The 26,678-nt window shown below is 35.5% G+C and overlaps 1 protein-coding gene across 4 annotated transcripts in view; it reads right to left on the bottom strand.

Annotated features, from left to right (window-relative positions):
- Positions 1–1,811: 1,811 nt before the first annotated feature.
- Positions 1,812–26,678, bottom strand: part of LOC121383371 (retinoic acid receptor RXR-like) — a 91,306-nt gene continuing 66,439 nt past the window's right edge. For 2 of the 4 annotated variants that reach the window (XM_041513359.1, XM_041513361.1), the window contains exons 2-8: positions 23,845–24,238; positions 22,482–22,639; positions 21,052–21,111; positions 14,071–14,219; positions 10,652–10,778; positions 9,689–9,913; positions 1,812–8,609 (exon numbers count right to left, since the gene is read on the bottom strand). In XM_041513359.1, coding sequence (XP_041369293.1) covers positions 8,356–8,609; positions 9,689–9,913; positions 10,652–10,778; positions 14,071–14,219; positions 21,052–21,111; positions 22,482–22,639; positions 23,845–24,238 — 1,367 coding nt within the window. In that variant the 3' untranslated portion in view covers positions 1,812–8,355. The remainder of the gene's footprint in view (positions 8,610–9,688; positions 9,914–10,651; positions 10,779–14,070; positions 14,220–21,051; positions 21,112–22,481; positions 22,640–23,844; positions 24,239–26,678) is intronic. The other 2 variants (XM_041513360.1, XM_041513362.1) reach the window with 1 other exon arrangement.

Raw genomic sequence — 26,678 nt, 5'->3', positions numbered from 1 at the left:
CCTGTTGTTCTGGCAGTGCAATCTTAACACTGACCTAATGCTGTTCTGGCAGTACAACCAGAACACTGAGCTAATGTTCTGGCAGTGCAATCGGAACACTTGACCTGTTGTTCTGGCAGTGCAATCTTACTACTGACATAATGTTGTTCTGGCAGTGCAATCATAAAAATAGAACCATGCTGTTCTGGCAGTACAATCGGAACACACTTGACCTGTTGTTCTGGCAGTGCAATCTTACTACTGACATAATGTTGTTCTGACAGTGCAATCATAAAAATGAACCATGCTGTTCTGGCAGTACAATCGGAACACACTTGACCTGTTGTTCTGGCAGTGCAATCTTAACACTGACCTAATGTTGTTCTGGCAGTACAACCAGAACACTAGCTTAATGTTGTTCTAGTAATGCAACCAGAACACTGACCTAATGTTCTGGCAGTGCAATCGGAACACTGACCTGTTGTTCTGGCAGTGCAATCTTACTACTGACATAATGTTGTTCTGGCAGTGCAATCATAAAAATTAACCATGCTGTTCTGGCAGTACAATCGGAACACACTTGACCTGTTGTTCTGGCAGTGCAATCTTAACACTGACCTAATGCTGTTCTGGCAGTACAACCAGAACACTGACCTAATGTTCTGGCAGTGCAATCGGAACACTTGACCTGTTGTTCTGGCAGTGCAATCTTACTACTGACATAATGTTGTTCTGACAGTGCAATCATAAAAATGAACCATGCTGTTCTGGCAGTACAATCGGAACACACTTGACCTGTTGTTCTGGCAGTGCAATCTTACTACTGACATAATGTTGTTCTGGCAGTGCAATCATAAAAGTGAACCATGCTGTTCTGGCAGTACAATTGGAACACACTTGACCTGTTGTTCTGGCAGTGCAATCTTAACAATGACCTAATGTTGTTCTGGCAGTGCGATCAGAACACTAACCTAATGCTTCTGACAATGGAACCAGAACACTGACCTAATGTTGTTCTGTCAGTGCGATCAGAACACTGACCTAATGTTGTTATGACAGTGCGATCAGAACAATGACCTAATGTTTTTCTGGCAGTGCAACCAGAACACTGACCTAATGTTGTTCTGGCAGTGCGATCAGAACACTGACCTAATGTTGTTCTGGCAGTGTAGTCTAACAATGACCTAATGTTGTTTTGGCAGTGTAATCTTAACAATGACCTTATGTTGTTACGGCAGTGCGATCAAACATTGACCTAATGTTCCTCTGGCAGTGTAATCAGAACATTGACCTAATACTGTTCTGGCAGTGTGATCAGAACACTGACCTAATGTTGTTCTGGCAGTGTAATCAGAACATTGACCTAATACTGTTCTGGCAGTGCTATCAGAACACCGACCTAATGTTGTTCTGGTAGTGTGATCTGAACAATGACCTAATATTGTTCTGGCAGAGTAATCTTAACAATGAAAAAGTACAAAGTTTGTTTTATTTAATAATGCCACTAGAGCACATTGATTTTTAAAAACATCAGCGGCTATTGGACGTCAAACATATGGTCATTCTGACACTCTTAACAATGACCTAATGTTGTTCATTCAGAACCCTGACCTAATGTTCTAGCAGTGCAATCATAACACTGACCTGATTTTGTTCTGGCAGTGTAATCAAAATTCTGACCTAATATTGTTCCGACCGTGCAATCTTAACAATGAACCATGCTGTTCTGGTACTTGTAGTATAATCAGGTTACTGGGCTGATTATTGTATCAGGACTACCGGGAAAACAGCATAGAAATACTATTCTAGAAGTATAACAAAAAAAGAAGAAATAGTTTTCTCAGTTTAATTCTCAATGACAGGTTGATATGAGTTGGTAGACACTAACAATGCTAACGGAACAGTTTTAGTAACAAGCCACCCACACACACACACACAAGTACTTCATATACTGTCAAACTAGAGCACACATCATATTTATAATTCCACAGTAAACAAATGACACAGAAAACAAATCATGTCACTAAAACCAAGTTACTTTAAGGGCTCAGTTCTTGATACAAGCTAAAACACCTTTTTATTTTAAGTGAACAAAAAGGTGTTTCTTTAATTAAAAAATAAAATAAAAATACAATTTTAAAAATATTAACAAAATTTTTTTTAAAAGAAGATCTGAAATATAATTAGCTCTATTACGGTATTTAAGTACAAATGTCACCGTAAATATTTATATTTAAAAAAATTACCAGTTAAATAAAATAAAATACTAAAGCATGATTAAAATTTCAATTAGTTCTAGTATTCAGTAGTGTAATACGTTCTAGTATTTAAGTACAAACATACTTAGAAATGATCTTTAAATTAGTTACATAACAATACTCTTGAATTCGTAGATACTCTATTAATTATCCATTTTACCCCCCCCCCCCCCCCCCCCCCCCCAAATAAATAAATTAAAAAACCCATTGATATTGAAGAAAACCCCTGCTAATTTCCAACAGTATCAAACCAGGTCAGTACTAAACTGAGGATCCTTGTAAGATGTTTACTAATCACATGCATGTGATAGTTAAAACCAACCGAGACTGTTCTGACTAAAATGTCGAGTAAATACAAGTAGCAAATTAAAAGGTATGCAAAAGCAATGTTTCTACAAGCTCTGTAAAATGTCAACCCCTAGAATGAGGTTTTAGTCATTTTGAAACCATTCTTGTGACTACAGCACACCAACCATAAATTTACAATTCTATATTGAATAATCTATAACATGATTCTGTTAGGAAATGCAATCCTGCCCTATGTTGACTATAAAGTTGTTTGGTAATGATTAAAGGAATATTTGTTGAAAAACCTCCCAACAGCCATTAGTTGTCCAATGCAATATTACAAGTGACAGAAAAGACCCTGCCACCAGCACATAGACCACTCTTACTGATTATCAGTAATGGATCTTTCATATGCACTTTGTTTGACAAGACCATTTGTGGTGCATCAGTTGGAATGGGAAACTATATCTAAACCAGGAAGCAATGTCCTACTCTGTTTGGTAATAGAAATACCAAAATTAGAACACTGATGTAAAAATACTCATGTTGTCAACAAATGTAAAATGGTGCCATTTTCCAGTTTAAAAACAAGAAAACCCAACTGAAACAAAAAAAAAAAAAAAAAAACCTACCCACAACAAAATAGCAATTTCTGAAGCTTTTAATTAGTGGTTGAAAAATGTTTGAGCTTCTATATTACCGGCATATGAATTTTTTTTACTGACAATTCAAAAAGGTATTTAACACCAATTTAATTTTAAAAGTTATGAATACTGAAAACCTGACTTATCCTACTCCCTAGACTTACCGTGGGATTATCTGTGACCCATCACAAACTTTTTGACAGGTTTAAAAGGGTACTTAAAGAAACCCTCTCTCACAAAATCTGTGTTTTGGAATTTAAAGTAAGATGTACCCGACACCATGAATATAAAACTTAACAAAACTTGTCTCAAAACTCAATGAATCTAACAATACCTAGACTCGATTTTTTATTGATTTTTTTACCTCATGGACACAGATAAATAAATCTCAAAACAATTCTCAAATGACACCAATTTAGTTTCAAACCTTTAATTAGCAACATTTGCTGGACACACAAATATTTAAAACCGCCATGTTGGAATTGTGTAATAATCTATGTAAATTGTTTAGTTATTTATTACACCATGCCAAACCAATTATTCTCTAATTTTAAAACCATAGAATTTTCCACTCAATAGAGAATATTTTCCGTCATGCTTCACGTCCATCAGGTGGGGGTGGTGGTTATGCTACATTTTCTATTGTGTTTCAAACTATTAAAATGTCATCTACTGTATTTCAAAGTACATAACATGCATTACAAACTTCCTGAGAAACACTAAGTTGACCAAGTTATTGCACCCACTGCTCACACTACTAACAATAAAAAGTGATAATATACATTCCTTAAACACTTGATTTTCAGAGCACTTCGTAGTTTGGGGAGAAGGAAAATAGGTTTGAACCCCTTGCACTCTGCCTTTGTATTCCCACCTGTCCGCTACAATAAAACAATTTCAGTAAATGTATTCTGAAAATGTATCTAAATCTGGGTGGCCATGTTTACGAAGATAAATTTATACACGAGGATGGATCTAATGATTTTTTTTTATACAATGTCATCATGATTTTATAATTGCCATGCACCATGGCAAGAAATCTGTCCCACTGTGAATGACATCACAATAGTACACCAAACCCAGCCTGTCACCAATAAAAATAGATTTAAAAACAAACAAACATAATAATAAAAAACACATTGCTTGGTTTCAGAAACTTGCTATGAGTATATCAAGACCGAAGCTATTATGACAGACTATTTACAGAAGATGATGAAAGCCAACTATATAATATACATACATGTACAAATTGTGATATATGTACAGGCCATGATGCCGAGACGTGCAACACAGCTTTTGTGATAATGCTCAGGACATGTACGACACTGACTCCAACTCTTGTATTCGAAACATGCAGCGCTATAATCTGATGGTTTTAAAAACTAGAGGCACTCTGCTAAAACTTCCAATAAGATTCAGTCCTGAATTTATTGTAATACCACAGGCTTCTGACAATTGTGAAAGCGACCGTTTCCGTCACACGTGTGAATTCTGTGCAACTATTTTTTGGTTTGCACATTAAATGTAAGACCTCGTTCACGTGTTCATGATGGGTTATGCTGTAACAAAATGTGTTAACCCGAATTTGTTTTTGCTAACCCATAAATGATTTAAGCTAATTTTTAATTCTCAGATGTCTACAGCAACATGTAATACAGACCGTTAATAACTGAAATTACACATTAAATACCAGTTCTCACACTGAAACACATTTTGATTTAGCCAATTTTCAGAAACGTAGAGTATTTTCTTGAAATTTAGTTAAATGTGGTTAATTTGGGTAATATTTTATTAGCCAAAGACTAAACTGTGTAGCCATTTTGTTTAAAAATTAGCAATTGACTAATTTGGTAATGTACAGGGTGAGCCCTGAATACATTTTGTTTAGAATATCAGTGAAGTCTTTCTGGTCATGAATCCAGATATTGGTAGTAGTCTAAACTGGATTTAATCATTTTCTACATTGTATAATGAAGTTCGAGCTACTACAAACATTATGACTTCAAAACCCCACTTCTAACAGAAACTGGTATTCTAAACAACAAGATGTATACCATAATTACAATTTTAGTTGTTTACAAAAGACTATGTGAGGAACATTATACCAATGACAGCAAAGTCAGGTCTGTCCTTTCAAGTCATGTGCACTTAAACAATGAATAATAAAGAATCCCAAACTGTTTACTATATGCATGTGAGAATCTTTGCCGAACTGTTATTAGACAAGTTATATAACCACAGGCACGAAGTGTTTGCCATCAAGACATAAATGTACTACTAGGGGTTCTTTACAGAGATCATTTAACCGTTAAATTCAGAAATGTCATACCAACACAACAAACCAAGGCATACAAAATCTGCAGTGTAACAAATATGATGCACAATCATACAAAACTGCCCAAAAATCCCTAAACACACAAAAAAAGTTATGGTAATTAAATTGATAAAAACTGCTTTGGGAAAAACATATTAAGCAATCCTATTACAGTAGTAATATATAATAAACAAATCATTTACTTTGAACTTTTATACCTAGTTGAACAGAAAATAGCATGCAAGATACTGCATTTTTAATATCAGATTCTGATCTTAATGACAAGAATACACGTCACTAAAACCATTACAGTACTAGCATGCCAGTGACAATTCGTACCATCTATAACATGACAAACTATGTGAAATATGAAAATTCAGCTGTATGTGGGGAGAAAAATAAATCCTATATTTACAAAGGCAACAAAATCCACACAAATTTAGATTAAATTACTGATTACTTGTAAAAAAAATAAAAATTACCACAATGATCTAGATTATTATTAAAGAGTAACAAGCATACAAGTGATTCTTTAAAGCCTGAATGAAACACCACACTGACAGTACTTGAAGAACCGACTGCTTGGCAAGAGGTTGGCCCAATACACTTTATAAAAAATTACATTTATATGCATATATATATATATTTTAATTAAAAAATTGGTTTTGATGGTTCGTAATGATACTAACAATTAAGAAGTCTCCTTCCAGTACAGTACTGCCCACAGATACCTTGTAAATAATTACATATTAATTTAGGACATGCTGTAAAAGTAAGATGCAATTAAAATAGCTCAGACATAAAACAATGGATTGAAATTATACCACTGAATTATGTGCGATACATTATTTCTATTATTATTCATTATCATTATTGGCAAAAATCCATATTAAAAATGTCAAGCATAAATCATTATTACTACTCGGGGATGAATAAACTTTTTTACGAAGCTGATCATCTTGGTATGCCAAGGTGTTTGGAAATTGCTTAGATGTTTGGTCATTTGATTCATATCCTCTGTTGTTGTATGAAGTTTCAAATAATTTGCAGCATAGTGCAGTTTGGCTATTAATTAAGCTCAATGACATACACATTATGAAACAATGGTCACACCACAACTGCAGTAAAGCAATAGCTGAAATGAGTTTACCACATGAGAATGAAGGTAAGCACACCAGTAGTAGTTTGAATACGTCTTATGGCAAGAGTGAATAATTTAATGGCTAACACAGATCTATTTTTTGATCTTGGTGTGTCCATTAACTGCTCGCAAACAAAACACGGAATTTAAGATGATGCAGGTAAGCACACCAGTAGTAACTTGAAATAAGTTTTATGGCAGAGTGAATAATTTAATGGTTAACACAGATCTTATCTTTTGATCTTAGTGTGTCCATTAACTGCTCGCAAACAAAACACGGAATTTAAGAGACGTCGTTCTGCAGCAGCTCACGTGTGCGACATCAAAACTGTACCAGTTCGTGTGTCGTATGGTATTCAAATACTGTCAACATTTGCTAGTTAGGATAATCAAAAATAAACTAGCATTAAGAGAAATCCCAAATACAGAGAAATATGAAGACCAGCATGACAAATGACTGAATTTATCTCAAATTGTGATGGCCAAAACTAGACCAAAGGCCAAAACAGTTGTCAATAGGTCTCTGTTAATGTCAACCCTTTTCATGCATTTTTCTTAAGCTAGGTTCACTCAAGCCTGTACAACGCTGCAGTAAAATGGACGTGTTCTATGCAAAAGATCCACACATTCAACGCTTGCATATTCCTGCACACATTTCATGTCTTTGACAGTTATGTGTCTGCTAGTAAATTAGCATGTGTTCAATTATGATCTGTAAAAATGGTTGCATATTACACATACATTTAACAGTGTTTAGAGGCTCACGTGAACCTAGACTATACATCATTAATGTACAAACAATTATTAGGCATTCAAACATTGTCACTGTAGATATTGTCTTCGTTTGTCACTTATTGTTTAAAACTTCTTTTACAAATATCTATCGCAAAAATACCTGTGAATCATTTGTTGTCATAATAGTAATGATAGAAACTACACACATTAAAAAATGCAAACATTACATTTATGCAAATGTGTTATTAAATCCCATTTTTATTGTATCTGATTATCTTTGTTTCAATGTTATTTTGATATACAGAAACTAACAAGTTCGTTGATGTCAAAAATAGCTTTCACCCTGAACTATCTAGGACATTTAAGATTTTAGACTTACAAACACGAAGACCATATGCACACAGATTCTTTGCTAGAAAGGCTGAATTCAGAAAGACGTTTCACCTCGCTCCTCTATTTCAAATTGCCAGTACGCTACTGTTACATGCACACATCAGTGTCTTACTACCGGGTCAAGAATATAAGTCACAGAACTGTGAAAATACCAAACAGTTTCAGCACTTCACTGTCAAAAACACCTGTTCCACTTCTATCCCTCATCCACTCCCAAGTCCTGAAAGTTTTAACAGTAAAATGTCAGCTCGACTTTCAATCGACAATCTTCACCCCTCACATAATGGACTACAAACGTCTGTGAGAATGTCATATTTTACCACATACTCCTAAAACAAACCACAACTCTTCGGATGAACAGCTCAATTCATACGTAACAATATTGATTCGTCTTTTTTTTTTTTTTAAATTATCAGAGTTACTGAAACACAAAGGTTTATCTGGCCTTGGTCCGACTTCGGTTTGTCTAAGCTTAACAGAGTGCAGTTGAGAGTTAACAGCACACATCTGCACTGCTCTTGATCAATTTGTATCGTCGAGAGAGTGGCTAAACTGCAATTGGAAGTCGAGCACTGCTATCTTCAGATGAAGAGTATTTCTAGGTTATGTACATGGACTGGGATTTTCCAACATTTCCAGAAGGAACGTGTCAATGGGCGTGTCTCCAATGAGTTTGAAAAAGAACAGATGCTCAAGACATTTGAGTCCAATGCTCCTGAGAGCAGGCAGCCTAAGAAGAAGTTTTGCGAAGCGGCCTGGTTCATCGGGGTACCTCGTTTTACAGTACTCCTCCAGTGAGGCGTAGACCTTTTCACGCAGCTGCTCCACTTCGGAGACGGCGCACAGACCTTTCGCATCTGAAATCAGCACACACAGTTAGACAATACATAGTTATATACTACCATGCTTGTCGGTAGCAATTATAATATTACAATTTATTATATACACAGCAATGAAATATATAGATCTACAGAAATCATAAAAATTATATTCGGTGAACTCATATTTTTAATGTATTTTAGTCAAGTGAAAATATATTTATATTTTACGAACAAGTTCATGATTCAATTATTTCCCCTTGTAATTTATTACGATCTGATTATTGAGGTCAGTGTTGTTTCATTGTTTTTACTTAATGATTACCAATGCAACTGAACTGATAAAAATATGCAATTTAAACAACAGTACCGATAAAAATGGATGTGAAGTGCTATGTTGGTAAAATATCTGAACCTGATTGGGTACAAAGCCAAATAATGGTGACACAATATTGTATCATTGAGTGTACATTAAAATTTAACTTCATGTTCGATTCAAGTAGTTTTTTTGGATGATCGCTTTATCAGGTATGTTTTTACAGCAGTATTATTAAATAATTATTAATTTAATAATTAATCGTAAATTTTTATTCATATTTCTTTTAAAAAGTCAAGTACATTTTTAGAAAAAATCCACCAAAACAAATAGATCTGCATCATGATGTTACGTTTTTAATAGCATAAGCGAAAGATATATAATTAATTAACAATAAGCAAAAGATATTGTCAAAAATTAGGAAAATAAGATTTTTTACACGTCACTCCATGAAAACCCCCATGAAATAGCCTCTATATATTTTAAACAAAAATGCCGATGAAAGTAATGAATGTTTTCAAGTATTTGTTTACAATATATGGATCCATCATGGGGATTTGATCCTACAACCAAAGCATCTCAGGTTAGTGCTCTTACAGTGGAGATGTAACAAATTAATTTTAATATTTCTACATTTCAGTAAGAAATGAAACTGAGCCATTTTTAATTATTTGTCACACTTCAACACTAATAGAATATATAATTATTTCATTAATAACATGTTTGTATTTATCATGGGATTCAACAAGAGACATTGGCAAGGGATGTAACTCATGCCAGGATCAAATAACTTTTCACTTACCTGGATTGAAGAGCACAATTGCTCGTAAACAGCCCAACTCGGTTTTATCCATTTTCATTTCTCTCATTTTCGCTACAAGTTCTGTTAACACGCGATCAAATATTGTGCCCACTCCAGCCTGGTGGGCCGAGCTACGATGTACGTGGAGACCAGTCGCTAGTAATATTCCGTCTTTGACGGCGATCGAACGGTGAGAAAACCCCACTATGAGAAGCTCATTCCAACCTGAAAAACAACAATGCACGGAACAGTGATCAAAAAGTCATAAAGTTTGTCTTGTTTAATGACACCGTTAAAGCACATTGATTTACTAATCATCGGCTACTGGATTATCAAACATTTGGTAATTTTTAGTCTTAAGAGAAGAAACCTGCTACATTTTTTCAATAGTAGCAAGAGCTCTTTTATATGCAACATCCCTTGATATACCAGTGATGGTGCACTGGCCCGAATGTAAAATAGCCCAATGGGCACACAGACGGGAATAGATCCCAGACTGACCATTCATCATGTGAGCACTTTTATCACTGGTCTACATTCTGTCTCTAGAACAGTGATCAAGTTGCAGACAAGAAATACCAGATTGAATGAATGCATCATTGTTTAATGATACCCAAGTACAGAAATTCTCGCTATCGGACAAGAATATATAATTTTTGTCAAAGACATAATTCAACATATTTAATGAGCATTCGTTATCACTTACTTGAGTACAAAAAAATTGACATTGGCTACAAAACCTTTCAAATAAAAGTGTTAAAGTACTAAATCAATATTTACATAGGATTTTAAGATTCTAAAACAATTTCTTAAAATTTTAAAATTCTGTGGACAAGAATGACAAGCAAATCCTCCATATGATAATTTTTTTAAATGACCTCGAAATGTAAGGGAGAACACAGAAAAACAGGTAGTGTGGTAGAAATTTAAAAAAGCAGCAAGAACTAAATAGTTAAAGTGTACCTGCTCGAAGTAAAATGACCTGATCTTCTAGAGGTAATTCTGTAAAATGAGGGATGCGCTTCGCCCATTCCACTAATGTGAACAACTGTTTATCTGCTGCCTGACATATATTCGTCACGGGGTCTTTCTGTAAAAATAAAACAAAAGAAAAATCATAACAGAGGATATCAAAACTTTACATGAATGAACAGATATTTCCAGCCTAAGCCAGCAGAAAATTTAGTAACCCTGATATTTATTCCTAAAATATCAGTCAACAACAAAAAAATATTTTTTATTTGCACAATAAAACGTTATCATATATATCCAATATATTTCATGCCCAAAATTGTCATTTGATCCAGAAGCCCAAGTGCTGACTTGACGTTTGATGGGTCGCCTTTGATCAGTGTTAATTAGCCACAAATAGTTATCTTTTGTTATTGTTTGTTTATCAGACTATGATATCTTTCTTTTAGTTTGGGATATCATTACTTATAAAAAATTAATTAATTTACCAATTCATTTACACTGACCTTAAGAAAATTAATCTGCATTATTGCAGATCTCTGAGAATCCAAACTTTTTGTAACTCATTTAAGGGTTAAAAAAATGCAATGTATGCCAATTCATTTTGCCTAACTGATGATAACCACATAAACCATGTCCTAAATTTAACATGCAAGCGAAAAATAGGTTTATGGAAAATAAGACATTTCAAACAAAATGATTGGCACAATTTTTAGAGGCCTATATTGACTTGATTTGTCAGTAGTCCGTTTTATTTGAGGAAGACAGAAAACAACATTAAAAGAATAATTTTGAGAGTACTACTAAAGCAGTACATGTCCACTATTTATGATAAAATGGTCAAATAAAGAAGTTACTTTTTTACTCATTTTTGTTCGTGTAAAATATGCTTTATTTATCGAATGGTGGTGGAAATTTCCACCTTGGGACTTTGCAAGCTTCGTCCCGGGTCGAAATTTCCACCACCTCGGGTGTACTTTTTCCATCCCACATGACCACATATGATGGAGTCTATTAATGTAGGATAGACAGAACTGAGATGAAACCTATAGTCCCATCCAATTAGACCAGTAGGGGACTAATAAACCACAACATAAGATTATTCCGCAATTGGTGACCATAATGTTACTGCATTCTTGAATTCACCAGAATGGAAATGGTTAATTTCATTCTTTTGTTTGTGTTTTGTTGTAAATTATATGTAATGATGGTGGTGGCAGATGTGCATCCATGTACTGTACATACCTGTGTCTTTTCACTGTACATACCCGTCTATCTATTCACTGTACATACCCGTGTGTCTTCACTGTACATACCCATGTATCTATTCACCATACATACCTGTGTCTATCTAGCAATATCGTACACACCTGGGTGTCTATGTAGCAATATCATACACACCTGGGTGTCTATGTAGCAATATCGTACACACCAGGGCTCGCGCTGTCGGTAGACAAATTAGCCATTGGCTATTTTTTTTTTTACAAAAAATGGCTAATAAAATTTGCAAGTGGCTAAAATTTTGGCTAAGCCATTTTCTGTCTTCTGATGTGAACAAACAGTTACATAATCTATCCGACACCTCAAACATAATAATAATACCAAATATTCAATTAGTGTAATAGTGATCTCGTGACCGGTAACAAGAAACGGTGTCATGCAGAATTCAGCGTAGGCCTTATGTTGTTTGTTTATTTTAATAATCACGGTTATTAATTTTAAAGGTATGCATTCAAGATGTATGACAGCAATGTCTGGAAGATCCGTAACTTGATATTTTTACTTTGTAAAATCTTTTAACCAAAGTAATAAAAACAGACCGACAATGTGTGTCGATTTGAATACACATGCTAGTTCAGGGCCGAAAGACATGAAGGTTATCTCAAGGTCTGCGTTTAGCCAGGCCGAGCGAAAACAAAACGTTAGCTAGACTGGTTTGTGCACTTCACGTTAAACCAAATGGACACGACGAACACCAATCAAATAGTTTGCGAACGTTAGGAAGAAAGTTCTATGGCTGAACTGAGGACAGCTCTCGGTGCAAAAATACGCCACGCTTCAGTCAGCTGACACTCGCGTGTCAAGAGACATCGTTGCGGACATTAAACAATACGATTACGCAAAAGTAAATCTTGATGTAAATTTGTAGAAAAACAATAGTTGTTCGCATCAATGAATACCTAAATGCAGTTTTTGTTTATTCCTTTGTCTGTTAATTTCGTACCCATGGTCAAGAGCACGCATGCAGATCGCGATGGCGGGAAATGAACATGCAGTATTTATACAAATTGTAGTTAAATGTACACTGAATAAAATTAATTTACAATAATTATATTTGTTAAATAATTTTAGATATTCTTATATCTGTGAGGTGACATTTAATAAGTTAGCTGGATTTTAAAAAGACCGTAAATTTTAATTTTATTAACTTTTTTTGTTTTTGTTTTGTTTCTTTGTTGTTGTTTTGTTTTATTTTTTTAAATAAATGGAGTATACTGTGAAGTCAGCATTCTTAGCCGAGGTATTTTGCAAGCAGAAATCACAATAAACATTTAACACGATGCTGAAATCAACAGCAACATCATGGCACAAATTATGAATTGTTTGAGGTGGGGGAATTGATGGGTCACTTTAAAAAAAGAAAAAAAAAGAAAAAAAGAAAGAAATTAAGTCAAACTAACATAAAGATTGCTATTTAAAGAAATAATGTGCTCAATAATAATTAAAAAAAAGCTCTCAAATTTTTATTTGGGAAAAAAGGAAGGAAGAAAGAAAAAAAACCACCCTCCATAAACATCCACCCAGACCCATATTTCTGTATGTTTGTTAATTTAATGTCATAGACCTTAGAAGTGGGGGTGGGTGTATGGGGTACTGGCTTCAGACTGAAGATATTGCTTAACCCCATCCCCACCCCACTCACGCTGAAAAATCAAAGTAATACATTAACTGCCCTTACCCCCATTGAGGTTTTGTTATTCCTATTTATTCCAGTTTGTACACAATTAGCTGAAAAAGATACATTTTCATATTCATATATAAATACTCTATACAGTACTTCATAAAACAAATTTGGCTAAAGCATTTTCAATATGGCTAATAAAAATTCCATTTGGCTAATATTTTGGCTACAGGTATTTTTAATCCAGGGTGAGCCCTGACACACCTGTGTATCTATGTAGTAATAGTGTACACACCTGTATGTCCATGTAGTAATAGTGTACACACTTGTGTGTCTATGTAGTGATAGTGTACACACCTGTGTGTCTATGTAGTGATAGTGTACACACCTGTGTGTCTATGTAGTGATAGTATACACACCTGTGTCTATGTAGTGATAGTGTACACACCTGTATCTATGTAGTGATAGTGTACACACCTGTGTGTCTATGTAGTGATAGTGTACACACCTGTGTGTCTATGTAGTTTTCTATCTTGGGTTCGACGGCCAGCTCGGCCTCGAGGACCTGCTCGACGGGCATGTCGCTGTTGGCGTCACTGGTGCTCTCTACCTCCCCGTCCCCCTTCTCCTTGACACGCTGCCGCTCCTCCTGGACCGCTGCAACAAATATAAACAGTGCTCACCATCATCACCATAACACCAACAGCGTTCAAAATAAGCACTTGTCCATTTATCCAGACAAGTAAAAATCTGCTCGGACAAACAAAATGTACCGCAATGATTGTCCAGTGGACAAGTCAAAATAATTCAATGCAGTTTCATTTTGAGCAATCAAAAACATCATCCTTGTACTTGAATAAAACAAACCATTTATTTGGACAAGTAGATTTCTAGATATATACCGAGTCAAATTAAAAACTTCACAATCTAAAATTTGAATAAAGTCAATGAGTGTTGAAAGCAGGTATTTTGTTAGTAATAAATATGGTAATGGTAATGTCGACACTCCATTTGAAGCCCATCATAGCCCAATCCATAGCACGTGCACATTGAGGTAAAAGTGGTTTTGCACGTGCCACTGGTCACGTGACTACAATAGCACACGTGTTTTCATCGTTACTTGATCACAGTAGTCTGACAACGAAAAAACACATTCAAACAATATTTGTTACGACCCGTTTCGATGCCACGCCTCACAAATGTGGAGCATGAACATGCTGTTGGCATGTTGCACGCGGGAACATCGGTAGCTGACGTTGCAAGGGTGTTGGGTTGCAGTTGATGGGCAATTTATGATCTGCGGACACGAGTACAACAAATGGGCACCACAGCTGATCTCCCCCAACCGGGTAGACCACGTGCGACGTCACATGCAGATGACCGTCATATTGGGTTACGTCACTTGCGCAATCATTTCATGACAGTTACAGCAACCAGTAATGAACTTTTCAGACGTCGGGTGTCTGCGTAATCGATGCCTGATCTTTCAGCATGACAACGCCAAACACCACACAGCCATCTTCACATGGGATTACCTGAAGAACACGGGCATTAATGTCATGGACAGGCCTTCAAGGTCGCCCGACCTGAATCCCATCGAGGACGTCTGGGATGTGCTAGGAAGACACCTGCGCACTCTCAGGAACCCTCCACAGACTTTGCAGGAACTTGGTGCCTCATTAGTGGAACAGTGGTGCTGTATCCCTAACGCAATCTTTACATGCATCAGGCAGTCAATGAGGCGGCATTGCCTTGCAGTTGTGGGTACACATGGAGGGCATACGCACTACTGAAAGTGTGATTTCATCAGACGACCCTGCTTGTGAACTACCATTTTGACTGTGGTTTCGATGAATGCTGTGGGCGCATCGAACAGATTTTTGACTCAACATATTCCTATTCTTTCTTTGGATGTCATACAATAAACAAAATACCTTATTTAGCCAAGATGAAATGGTTGTGAAGTTTTTAATTTGACTCAGTATATTTGTCCGGTGGACTAGTGAAAAATTCTGCTTACTTCTATCACTGCACCAACTCCAGCCATCTTTAGAGAGCAGGTCTGAATCTGAGAGGGGGTTCAAATATGAACCCAGCAGACCCATTTGTCTACATTTTTCTTGAAACCTATATGAATAGACTAATATTGCACTGCAAAAAAATGTTTTAGTCTGGTTGTGGTGGCGGCCTGGTGATATAAAACTTTTAGACTCATTACAGTCCGAGACATTAACATCATGACAACGCCATAGAAACTGCGTAAGTGTGACATCATTTGAGATAGTCAGGACAGTTTTATAAACATATGCCCTGATCTCTCCAATTGTCTAGAGTAAGACTTTAAGGTCAGTATTCACCTGTGTCTTCCTTTACTTTACTTCTTTGGGTCACTTACTTACCATTATTCATCTTCACAGATGTTCGCACAACTTATTACTGTATGAAATACAGTAGCCATTTTTAAATTATTAGGTTTGTTAATTATGTGTCTAGAATAATTGCTGTTATCAGGTTTTTTTCTTCTAAATTACAGTTCAGTTGTGGTACCAAGATTTGTACAAGATGTGCCACCATAACAGTAGCAATACCCTATTTCAGAACTTGTGTTCCAGGTTATGTGATGATAAAAACAGATAACCTGTATGTTTCAATATAAATTATGTAAATGCATCCAAAAAATGAGCGTCGTGGCAGGCCATCGGTCTACAGGCTGGTAGGTACTGGGTTCGGATCCCAGTCGAGGCATGGGATTTTTAATCCAGATACCGACTCCAAACCCTGAGTGAGTGCTCCGCAAGGCTCAATGGGTAGGTGTAAACCACTTGCACCGACCAGTGATCCATAACTGGTTCAACAAAGGCCATGGTTTGTGCTATCCTGCCTGTGGGAAGCGCAAATAAAAGATCCCTTGCTGCCTGTCGGAAAAAGAGTAGCATATGTGGCGACAGCGGGTTTCCTCTTCAAAACAGTGTCAAAATGACCATATGTTTGACGTCCAATAGCTGATGATAAGATAAAAAATCAATGTGCTCTAGTGGCGTCGTTAAATAAAACAAACTTTACCAAGAAATGAACTCATTCAAGATACCATGATCTTACTCCTAAAAGTGAAGTTTCATGAAAATCAGATATAAAATGAAGTTGCTACATTGGTGACATTGAATTTCTATTTTTAGTAAAAGTGACTGTGACCTTTGACAGAGGTGAAATGTGAACTCACTCAGGATATCAAAATCTCATTCATATAAGCAAATTTTTCGTGAAATTCTGATGAGAAATGAACTCGCTAGATTGGTGACGTCAGTTATATTTTTAATAAATGACATTAACCTTTGACGCAGACAGGCTAAATGCATACTTGTTCCTACTCCTATCTGAGGTTTTGTGAAAATCTGATAGGAAATAAGTCATTAGGATTGACATATTTTTTATTATGAATTGTGAACTTAAGATATAATCTTCTTCCTAAATGAGCTGTGATGTCATTTCTATTTTCATCGACTGTGACAACCTTTGACAAGAAGTTATATGCAAAATCATTAAAGATATCATGATCCTATTGCTGTGTGTGAAGTTTCATGAAAATCGGAAGAGAAACGAAAACCCCACTGTAAATTTTATAACAGTGACCTCAGACATTTGATGCAGCCAGACAAAATGTTCATGTCATGTTATGACAATTGGATAAAAAGGTCGCTGGAGCGGCGACTTCATATTTGTGACTTTAACCTTTGACAGAGGCATTTGAATTTATAGATTGGTATACCAAAATATTCCACTCAGTATTGGAATATAGGTAATGGCATTGTGTCAATATCAAATAATATACAAATATCAAGGTATGTCACCCTCAAAACTCCAATACCTAACTTTTTAATTTCAAGACCACCCAGCTCTAAATCCATTAGTGTTTACAAAGATATATGGCTTCAATATAAACCCAAGTGCATTTCGACACGTCCGGCTACAGAGAAAAAAACTCCTGGAGTCCATTAATTCCAGTTCCAAGGCAGCCATTTGGAATTTAACTTTATACTATCAAGGATGATAAAAAATAATAACAAACATACAAAACAACAACCCCACCACCAAAGTAAATATCTTTATATACATGAACATCTGAAAGATAATGTCAAAGATATTGCTGGATAAACATTCACCCCAGGTTGGTATATATTTAAAACAAAACTTGTTTGGTCATTCTTCCTGAAAAAATAAATCATTCCTTGCAGTTTAAGTGGAGCTATCATTCTAACTCCTCATCAGTCTTGAGACTAGTTCAATGAGAGCAATTTTTAGCCCCCCCCCCCTTCCCAGCATGTGAATTAAAACTAAAAAAATACAAAAGATTAAATATCAATGGTCATTATGGTAATATCTCAAATGGCTCCACATAATCTCAGCTATAGTGTAATTTTTTTTGATGGCACGATCTGATAAACTTGTTATGAATTATTAATAAAGCAAAAGCTAAGCTGCATTATAAAAATGAGATCATGTTCCCCTTCATACAAGAACAATTTTCTTCCACATACATAAACTCTTTTAAAAATGTAAACAATAAGCCAGAATTTTTGACAAAGTATAATTTCGAGTTCAAATAGTTTGGAAACAAAATTATTTCGAAGACCTAAAATAAATATATTACTGTATATCTTGCCTGTAAGTCTATCTCGGCTATAAGTCGAGTCCCTAATTTCAAGCACTGAAAATGTATTTTTTTATTGACCCGTTTATAAGTCGACCCATGAAAAACAACTTATAAATATTGAAATATTTCTCATTTTCAGCACATGAGAACAATAATGTACAATATTTGAACAAAAGAAAATTATTTTACAAACTTCGGTTTTCACGTTTTGTACATCCCAATATAATCATTATTACATAGCATCAAAACAAAATATTCCCTTAGTAGAGTGAAAGCTGTTTGACTGTTACTGTATGGTACTGTACAGATGGTTTTGTGCACAGACACCAACTTTATTTATAAACACTGACAACAGATCACTACGATATAACAAAGTATCACGTTTTGCTGCCATATTAATACATGTAAGGAGGATAACTCTCGAAAGTACACTGGTTTTTGTACCAAATGATGTGTGTCCCTATTGCTCTAGTGAACTGCAGAGATCAGTCTATTTTAAGGGAAAGCTCAGTAATATTCATGAAGTTAATCACTGACAAAACATTGTTTGAACAACCATTAATGCCAGTGACCAGATTTCAAAATAAACTCAGGCAACAGGTAGTTAGTATTGTTTAAATTTTTACTATTAGTGATGACTGTTAATTTAACTAAGTGGACTGTTGTCTTGGCATGTGAGTGAGATCGCACGACTTTTCGCATAACCAAAACCAAAACCGTTCTAATGCCAAAAAAAAATAGGTTATAAAAAATAAATGTGTCAAATTAACATATTTGAGTATAAATACATGGCATACTTCAACAATAAAACTTGTAAAATAATCCCCAAAACAGTAATATTTTTTGGTGAATTTTTTTTACCTTCTTATAACCCCCCCCCCCCCCCCCCCCAGTTATAAAATAATTTTTGGGCGAAAAAAATTTGACTTATAGGCGAAGATATACGGTAATGAAAAAACTATTAATTACATTTAAAAAAATTTTTTTAAACAAAACAAATTGAAAACCACCTGAAAATAACACTGATTAAACATCCATTTTGTAATGAATACATATAACAGGACATTAAAGAAACCTCTTAATTTGCACCTAAGTTAAAACCCCACCCCAACCCAATACAAGCCAGTGTTCGCCATGATCACTTTCCAGGCGAGCGTGGAGGGGAGCGTGAATGACCACTTGCCTTTCATGGCGAAGAGTGGAAGCAGCATGCAAAAAACAAGGTAAAACCTTTTGCAGAGTCAATGATCAGCTGGTGAGGTAGGCTTGTAACCTGTACAAAACTGGCATATAGCATTTTCTATTTACCTTCTTGTTTAAATGATCAAGTGAAATGTCTTGTGCTATCTAGACCTCTACAAGAAAGCTATATATGTAAGTCAAACTGCTCAAATTACCACTAAAATACAAGGGCACATAAATTGTAATAATTTTCAGTTTCTAAACTGAATTTGTACCTAAACATGCTTGCATAGATCTTTAAAAACAGGCATTCTGAGAATACTGCTAAAGCAAAAGATGTCACGGTCACCTATGGTGCCTTTACACTTTCACCCTCTCAAAAATGTTTATTATAAATACTGACTGCATCAATGGAGAGTGAACAACTAGCAGTGTGAAAAAAAAAAAAAGAGAGGCCAAACCTCATGAAACACAAACTTGATCTGTAGCTGCATGTTATATAGCTATACACAAAATTTCAGTTGAGTATCTTGAAGCACTGCAAAGAATTTCATTTGGATCAGTGTTATTAGAAAATGTTAACATTATAAGCATTGGAAATTGATTTGGTATAAAGCAACCTGACTGGTAACCATTTCCATAAAGTCTAGTGTAAAAATGCTTTAGGGTACCAGTGTCAACAAAATGGTGAGATTTATTAGAAAGAATGATTTATTTATTTTGAATAAAATTAAACTGTGAGGTAAATTGATTATAGGCTTTCAGGAATGTTTTCCCCTATTAGTTAGTCATGACACATGGTCTAGTAGCTATTCCCTACCCCAACGTTAAACAAAATACTAGCCATGGCTACTGTATTCTAGAAGCCCTGCAACATTACTGATCAACTGCATTGTTTGTAAAAAATCCTTCGAATAAGAAACCTCCTAGTTAGAAACACATTTAAAACAAAAACAACACACACACTAAAATTCACACTGCAACATGCAAGCATTTTAAATACCAGACTTGTACCATCTCAATAATAAGCCCACATCTTTTCAATATAAAACAAGTGCTTAAAATAACACATCAGAAGTTTGTAATAAGCTTCTTTTTTTTTACCAGCGACAAAAGCAAATATAGGAAACAGCAACAGAAAATTGTGCATTTCATTTTATAAAAGGAACTATTGTAAATCGCCATCACTGTGTGTTGCTGAGAAATGACCATTCACATTTATTCTCAGTACCATTACCTGTCCCATCCTAACATCCGCTCCTCGCCAATTGCACACACAAGTCCTATTACACACATTAGATAAGGCCGTACTTAAAAGAATAATGTTTGCCCAACACCGACCCGATATTGCAACCTTACATTTCAAAATTTTGTGACAGATTGGGAAGGTAAGAACTGGTGTGAATTTTTGGTGTTTTATTTTAAAACACTAAAGGTGATTATTAATGGATTTTAAAAATTGCCACTGCCATTTAAAAAAAATATGAATTAAAAAAAATAATTAGCCATTCAAATGTTTTCCATCTGTACGGTCTTCTTAAGTCAGTCGGATAAGGGCAAACAATGTATTGTTTTATTTTGGCCTAATACAACAGAATTACTTCTCTTTCAGGTTTTTTCTCTCTTTAAAGTCTGACAATTTGCAAATAAACTTACACAATCCTCCTACGCTTTGCCAGCTTTTGTCGGATTTAGAATCTTGACCAACGCCCACAGCTAATCATGAAAGAACAAAATGGTTGGGATGCATTTATTAACTACAGAATTCTAAATGATAGAAGCAAACATCTGAGTTATCAAGAAGAAATATCGGCCCTGCATGTGCTGAATCCCAAAAAACAAAAAATAACAAACAGTGCACTTACAAAACCCGGGCCACAAAAGGAAGAAACGAAAAATTTGTACACTCATACATGTGGAATATACAAAACTAGATAATACAGCAACATGATAGAAGCATGAAGTTAAAGTAAAAAGCCTTAGTGCCCATGAACTTAATGAATTACTTCAAGCTGTGCACTCCTGACTGGTTGGTATTCGGTCATCTTGGCAAAACTAAATGGGTCATATTTTTTAATTTTCAAAGGCCCATGAAATGACAATATCAATTAAGAGGAAAAAAAATATATAAAAATAATAATAATTTTTTTTTTTGCAAGAACAAAACAGCATTGTAATCACCAAAGGCTGTTAAGGCTATTTGAAAAGATATGAAATGATTCATTGAATGTGGTTTTTTCTGATGTCATTAAACTTGTGCTACTTATCTGAAATAATAGGACCACTGACGATCGGAAAATTAGGTTTGAATTGAGAATTTGTGTTCAAGCAAAAACTAATACAACACTTAAAGACAAGAACAACAAAATATGATTACGTCTAAATGATAAAAATTATCCACATATTACATAAAAGTGATTACTTTCAAGATGACAGAATAGAACCAATCAAAGTTACACATGAAAATTTAACATTACATCCAAAATCAAATTTTCAATAATTTTGAATAGTATTTACATCTTTATTAACAAAACATAATATTTTAAATATGTGCTTACAAATTAACAAAATTGTAAACAAAAATTTTATCTATTAAGCCAAAACGGATTCTTTCTCGCGCACTTCCTTTCCTCCCAAGATAAAAAGAGTCCCCATTTCAAAATGGCAGAAAGGCAGGTCTTTTTTTTTCTTTTTTTTTTAAAAAGCAAAAGCAGCTGAGCAAGCAAAGCTAATGTTTTAACAAAAACACTCTGTATGCTGCAAGCCACCAGACACAGGCCCAGAATCCTATTTGTACATTCCAACAAAATATTAAAAAATGATGACAAATTATGAATTTCAGTTATGTATAAAAAAACCAAAGAGAAGTTTTTAAAATGATGATGATACATAGGCCGAAGTATTTAAGTTTAAAAAACCCAAATGATTCGATTTAGATGATGTACCTGCACACCAAAAGATGTTTTATTTAAAACAAATTTAATTGGTGTATATCAAATTCTGGGACTGGTCTGACAGAGCACAGGTTTTACAGGTTGGCAATTAATTCTTTTTTTGCAAGGAGTGCGAGAAAAACAATCACTCACCTTCCCGTTTCATGCCCATGGCTAAGCACTTCATGTAGCGGCAGTACTGGCAGCGATTACGTTGGCGTTTGTCTATCATACAGTTTTTGTCATCTCGACAAGCGTACGTCAATTCTTTGCGCACAGTTCTTTTAAAGAAACCTTTGCACCCTTCGCAGCTGCAAAATGGAAGTTCAGTATTTTCGCAAAGATATTTCTTAACCTGTACATTTCAAATGTATACAATATATTATTTATATATATACATTATTTTTGAACCACCAATGTAGCACAGAAGATTTCGTAGTTCCAAGTATTTTAGGATTAGGTAGGCTAAACTCATTGGTTACGAGAACTATATTCAAGTAACTGAACAATCGGTAGTGGTGTCGTTAAATAAAACAAACTTTACTTTATACCATGGCTTGTGATATACCAGCCGTAAAGACTGACTGGAATGAGAAAAAAACTCAATTACAGAATGGGTACACTTAAAGGATTCGATCCTTTGTCCCAAGCACCTCTGATGACCACGAGGGCGGGACGTAGTCCAGTGGTACAGCATTTGCTCAATGTGCGATCGGTGTGGGATCGATCCCCGTTGGTGGGCCCATTGAGCTATTTCTCGTTCCAGCCAGTGCACCACAACTGGTATATCAAAGGCTGTGGTATGTACTACCATCTGTGGGATGGTTCATATAAAAGATCGCTTGCTGCTAATCAGGAGGAGTAGCCCATGAAGTGGCAACAGCGGGTTTCCTCTCTCAATATATGTGTGGTCCTTAACCATGTTTGACATGTAAATAAAATGTGTTGAGTATGTCGTTAAATAAAACATGTCTTTCTTTCTTTCTGTGATGAGCACTCTACTGACCGAGTTAGATCCTGTCCACAATCATTATAAAGAGGTGAGAGTTGAGTTTCTTTACAATGTTGATGTGAATGTGTTTTGCATTAGTAAACAATGTTACAGAACGGGGAGTCGAGACTGCAGCTCAGTTTATATGCTTTTTAAAATACAGTTACCCTCACTTGTCCCATTTTCCAACAATAACCAACCATATGCACTTAAAAAACCCACTTTCTTCTGAAATATATCAGGAAATACGAAATTGATTACCAACTACTGTAATGTTTTACAATTGCATAGCGATCTCTGAAACTTGCAAATTTCAGAGATTGCTACACAATTTTAAAACATTAAACAGCAGTTGGTAATCAATTTTTAATTGACTAAAAATATCATTGATCAAGATTTTAAAAACAAAATGTTCCTTGCAACAAACCTAGTATAAATAACTGATTTGTGATGCTCATTGACAAAATTACTGCAACTAGCTTTTGCCTAAAAAACAACTTCAAAAATGATTTGACAAAAAAATACCTGTAAACGCCGTAATGCTTCCCCGATGCTCTGTCACCACATATTGCACATATGTGTTTATTGCCCATTGTTGTGTGTGCCATTCCCATTCCTGGAGGCGACGGTGGTGGAACACACCCTAGTGACATCATCGATGGTGGTCCCAGCGGTGACGTGGTCGAGTGTAATGGCGTAGAATGCATCGGCGGACCCTGTGACTGCTGCGTAGAGGTCGGCATCGGCGGCAACCCATGGCCGTAGTTGTAGTATGACCCATGTGTGCTAGTGGGCGACTGTAGAGCAGAGATGTCTGGTTTAACGTCTGGCGGGTGGCCCATTCCGCCCATGGAACCCATAGAGTTGGACATGTTGCTGCCAATAACCCCATGGCCATTGACACTGCCATCTAGCGTGTCTGCAAGAGAAAAACATTAATGAATTTACTGTATAAAGGAACAAAATTAACCATACAGCAAGTCACAATACAAGAAATAGGCTTTTGAAAATTTGCAGTCCATTTATGGGTTATTTGATCTTTGTGTAACCTGTTTTGATCATATGAATGAAGCTATGCTGTACAAAACCGTTTCATTATTCCATGACACAGAATAAACAAATAACATCAAGTAAAACCATCTGTTATGATCAATAAACTCTGCTGAGTCTGCAGTCGGGGCAAAATATCAGACAACAATCAATATGAACAAATAAGTAGCTTCAAATGGAGATTGCCAACAGGATAAAAATAAAATAAAGTATTTTATTTTTCAAATAAATATAAACTTTTATGTGTAAATTGTGATTGTACACTGCTTTAATAGAGGCTGGTAAAAATACTGGTTATGGTATGCAATCACTGCCATTCCAAGTTGAACTTGCATGCAAGGTCCTATATGAATTGTTAAGGAAGATATGGCGCAGAACGGCCTTAGTGGCATCGTGGTTAGGTCATCAGTCTACAGACTGGTAGGTACTGAGTTCGGATCCCAGTCGAGGCATAAGATTTTTAATCCAGATACCGACTGCAAACCCTGAGTGAGTGCTCCGCAAGGCTCAATGGGTTGGTGTAAACCACTTGCACCGACCAGTGATCCACAACTGGTTCAACAAAGGCCATGGTTTGTGCTATCCTGCATTATAGGAAGCGCAAAAAAAAAAAGATCCCTTGCTGCCTGTCATAAAAGAGTAGCCTATGTGGCGACAGCGGGTTTCCTCTAAAAACAGTGTCAGAATGTTTGATGTCCAATAGCCGCTGATAAGATAAAAAAAAAAAATCAATGTGCTCTAGTGGCGCTGATAAATAAAACAAACTTTACTTTTTATATGGCCCAGTCAAAGATTTCCTTTAATGTGCAGTCATGTGTGAAAACTAGGTCACGGTTACCTGATTATGGTCCATGACACACACCTATCCCAAATTTCACTTGCACAGACTAGAAAGATATGTCCAGGAAACAAAAAGTTTACTGACTGACATATGGATGGATGGATAACACCATGCAGTGTTCGAGATTAAATTTCTTGGCCAGTATCCCAAATGGATACTAACATTTCAAAATCTGGTATCCCACCTGAGAATTTAGTATTATATGGCATCCCAGTGGGATACTAGGTTCTTGAAGTCTGGTATCCAAAATTAAATTCTGGTATCCCCGGGATATCGGGATACCGTTAATCTCGAACACTGCCATGCCATATTAATATGACCTGTAACAGAAGGGTGTCAAAAAAAAATGTGTGCATTTCGAAATAGCATGGAGCCATGGTGTGTGGAAATGAAGCTGGGTCTAGTAAAATATAGTTGCGTACGGAAAAATAAAGCGAGGCTGCAAAAATGTGGAGCAAGCCACTACAGTGAATCGGTTAGAACTCTGACACTGCTTCAATTCCCCCCCCCCCCCCCCCCCCCCCCCCAAAAAAAAAACCCTGATGAAAGTCAAATATCTACATTATTGACGCATTTACCTTAGTTTGACACCCAATTACGAATAACTAATATTTTTTGGTTGTTTTTTTTGGTTGTGGAGTGTCGTTTAACAGCCACCATTGTTGGTTTTTCCAAGCTAAAATAACTAATGCAACAGTAATTACCCAGCAAGAATATTAAACTTTGTTACATTTTATTCAAGTTACATTATTCATACAGGCAATCAGTGATGCAGACAAAAACCCTTGATAAGACTATTTGGCAAAGCTGTCTTTGCCATGAGCAAAAATCGCGTAAAGTTGAAGATTAATCTTCTGAAATGGCACAAGGCGAGCAATCACATGTAATAAAATTTGTTACAAATGTAGTCTCAAAATTGCAGCTGGTGAGCATTTTGTCTATAGATGGTAAAAAGCATTTAAACATTTAGTAGACATGTATGTAACAATTTCTTAAGTTTGAGCACTATAAAAAGACTTCTTGCAACTAATAATAATAAAAAAGAACATCTATATGCAGCAGCAACAGAAATTAATGACAATGTGCTAGGGCGTCAAATATTCCTTTCTTATTATTAACAGACCCTCTCACCACACCCCTAAAAAAGAAAAGAAAAGAGAACAACCCAACACTGTAGTCTGTAGATATATGTATTAGACATTTTAAAAAAAGATTTTTTTTTTTTTTAGGATAAACACAATCAATGCTCCCAAGTCTAACCACTGATAATTATGTCCACAACAACATGCAACTTACTATTGAATGCACATTGTTGCTTTCACCTTCAGCTTCGCATTGTTCTATTGTTCTAAAGATTATCCAATTCCATAATGTACAATTTCCCTTGGACACTAAATCAATAAGTGTCTGTATTCAGGCCATCTAAATGCAGAATTACAATTTGCAAAATCAATCCCCAAATGTCTTA

The sequence above is a fragment of the Gigantopelta aegis genome, chromosome 10 (assembly GCF_016097555.1).
Source record: "Gigantopelta aegis isolate Gae_Host chromosome 10, Gae_host_genome, whole genome shotgun sequence".
Taxonomy (NCBI): Eukaryota; Metazoa; Mollusca; class Gastropoda; order Neomphalida; family Peltospiridae; genus Gigantopelta; species Gigantopelta aegis.
Note: the sequence above shows the minus strand (reverse complement) of the source record. Positions and strands in the feature narration are given on the sequence as shown.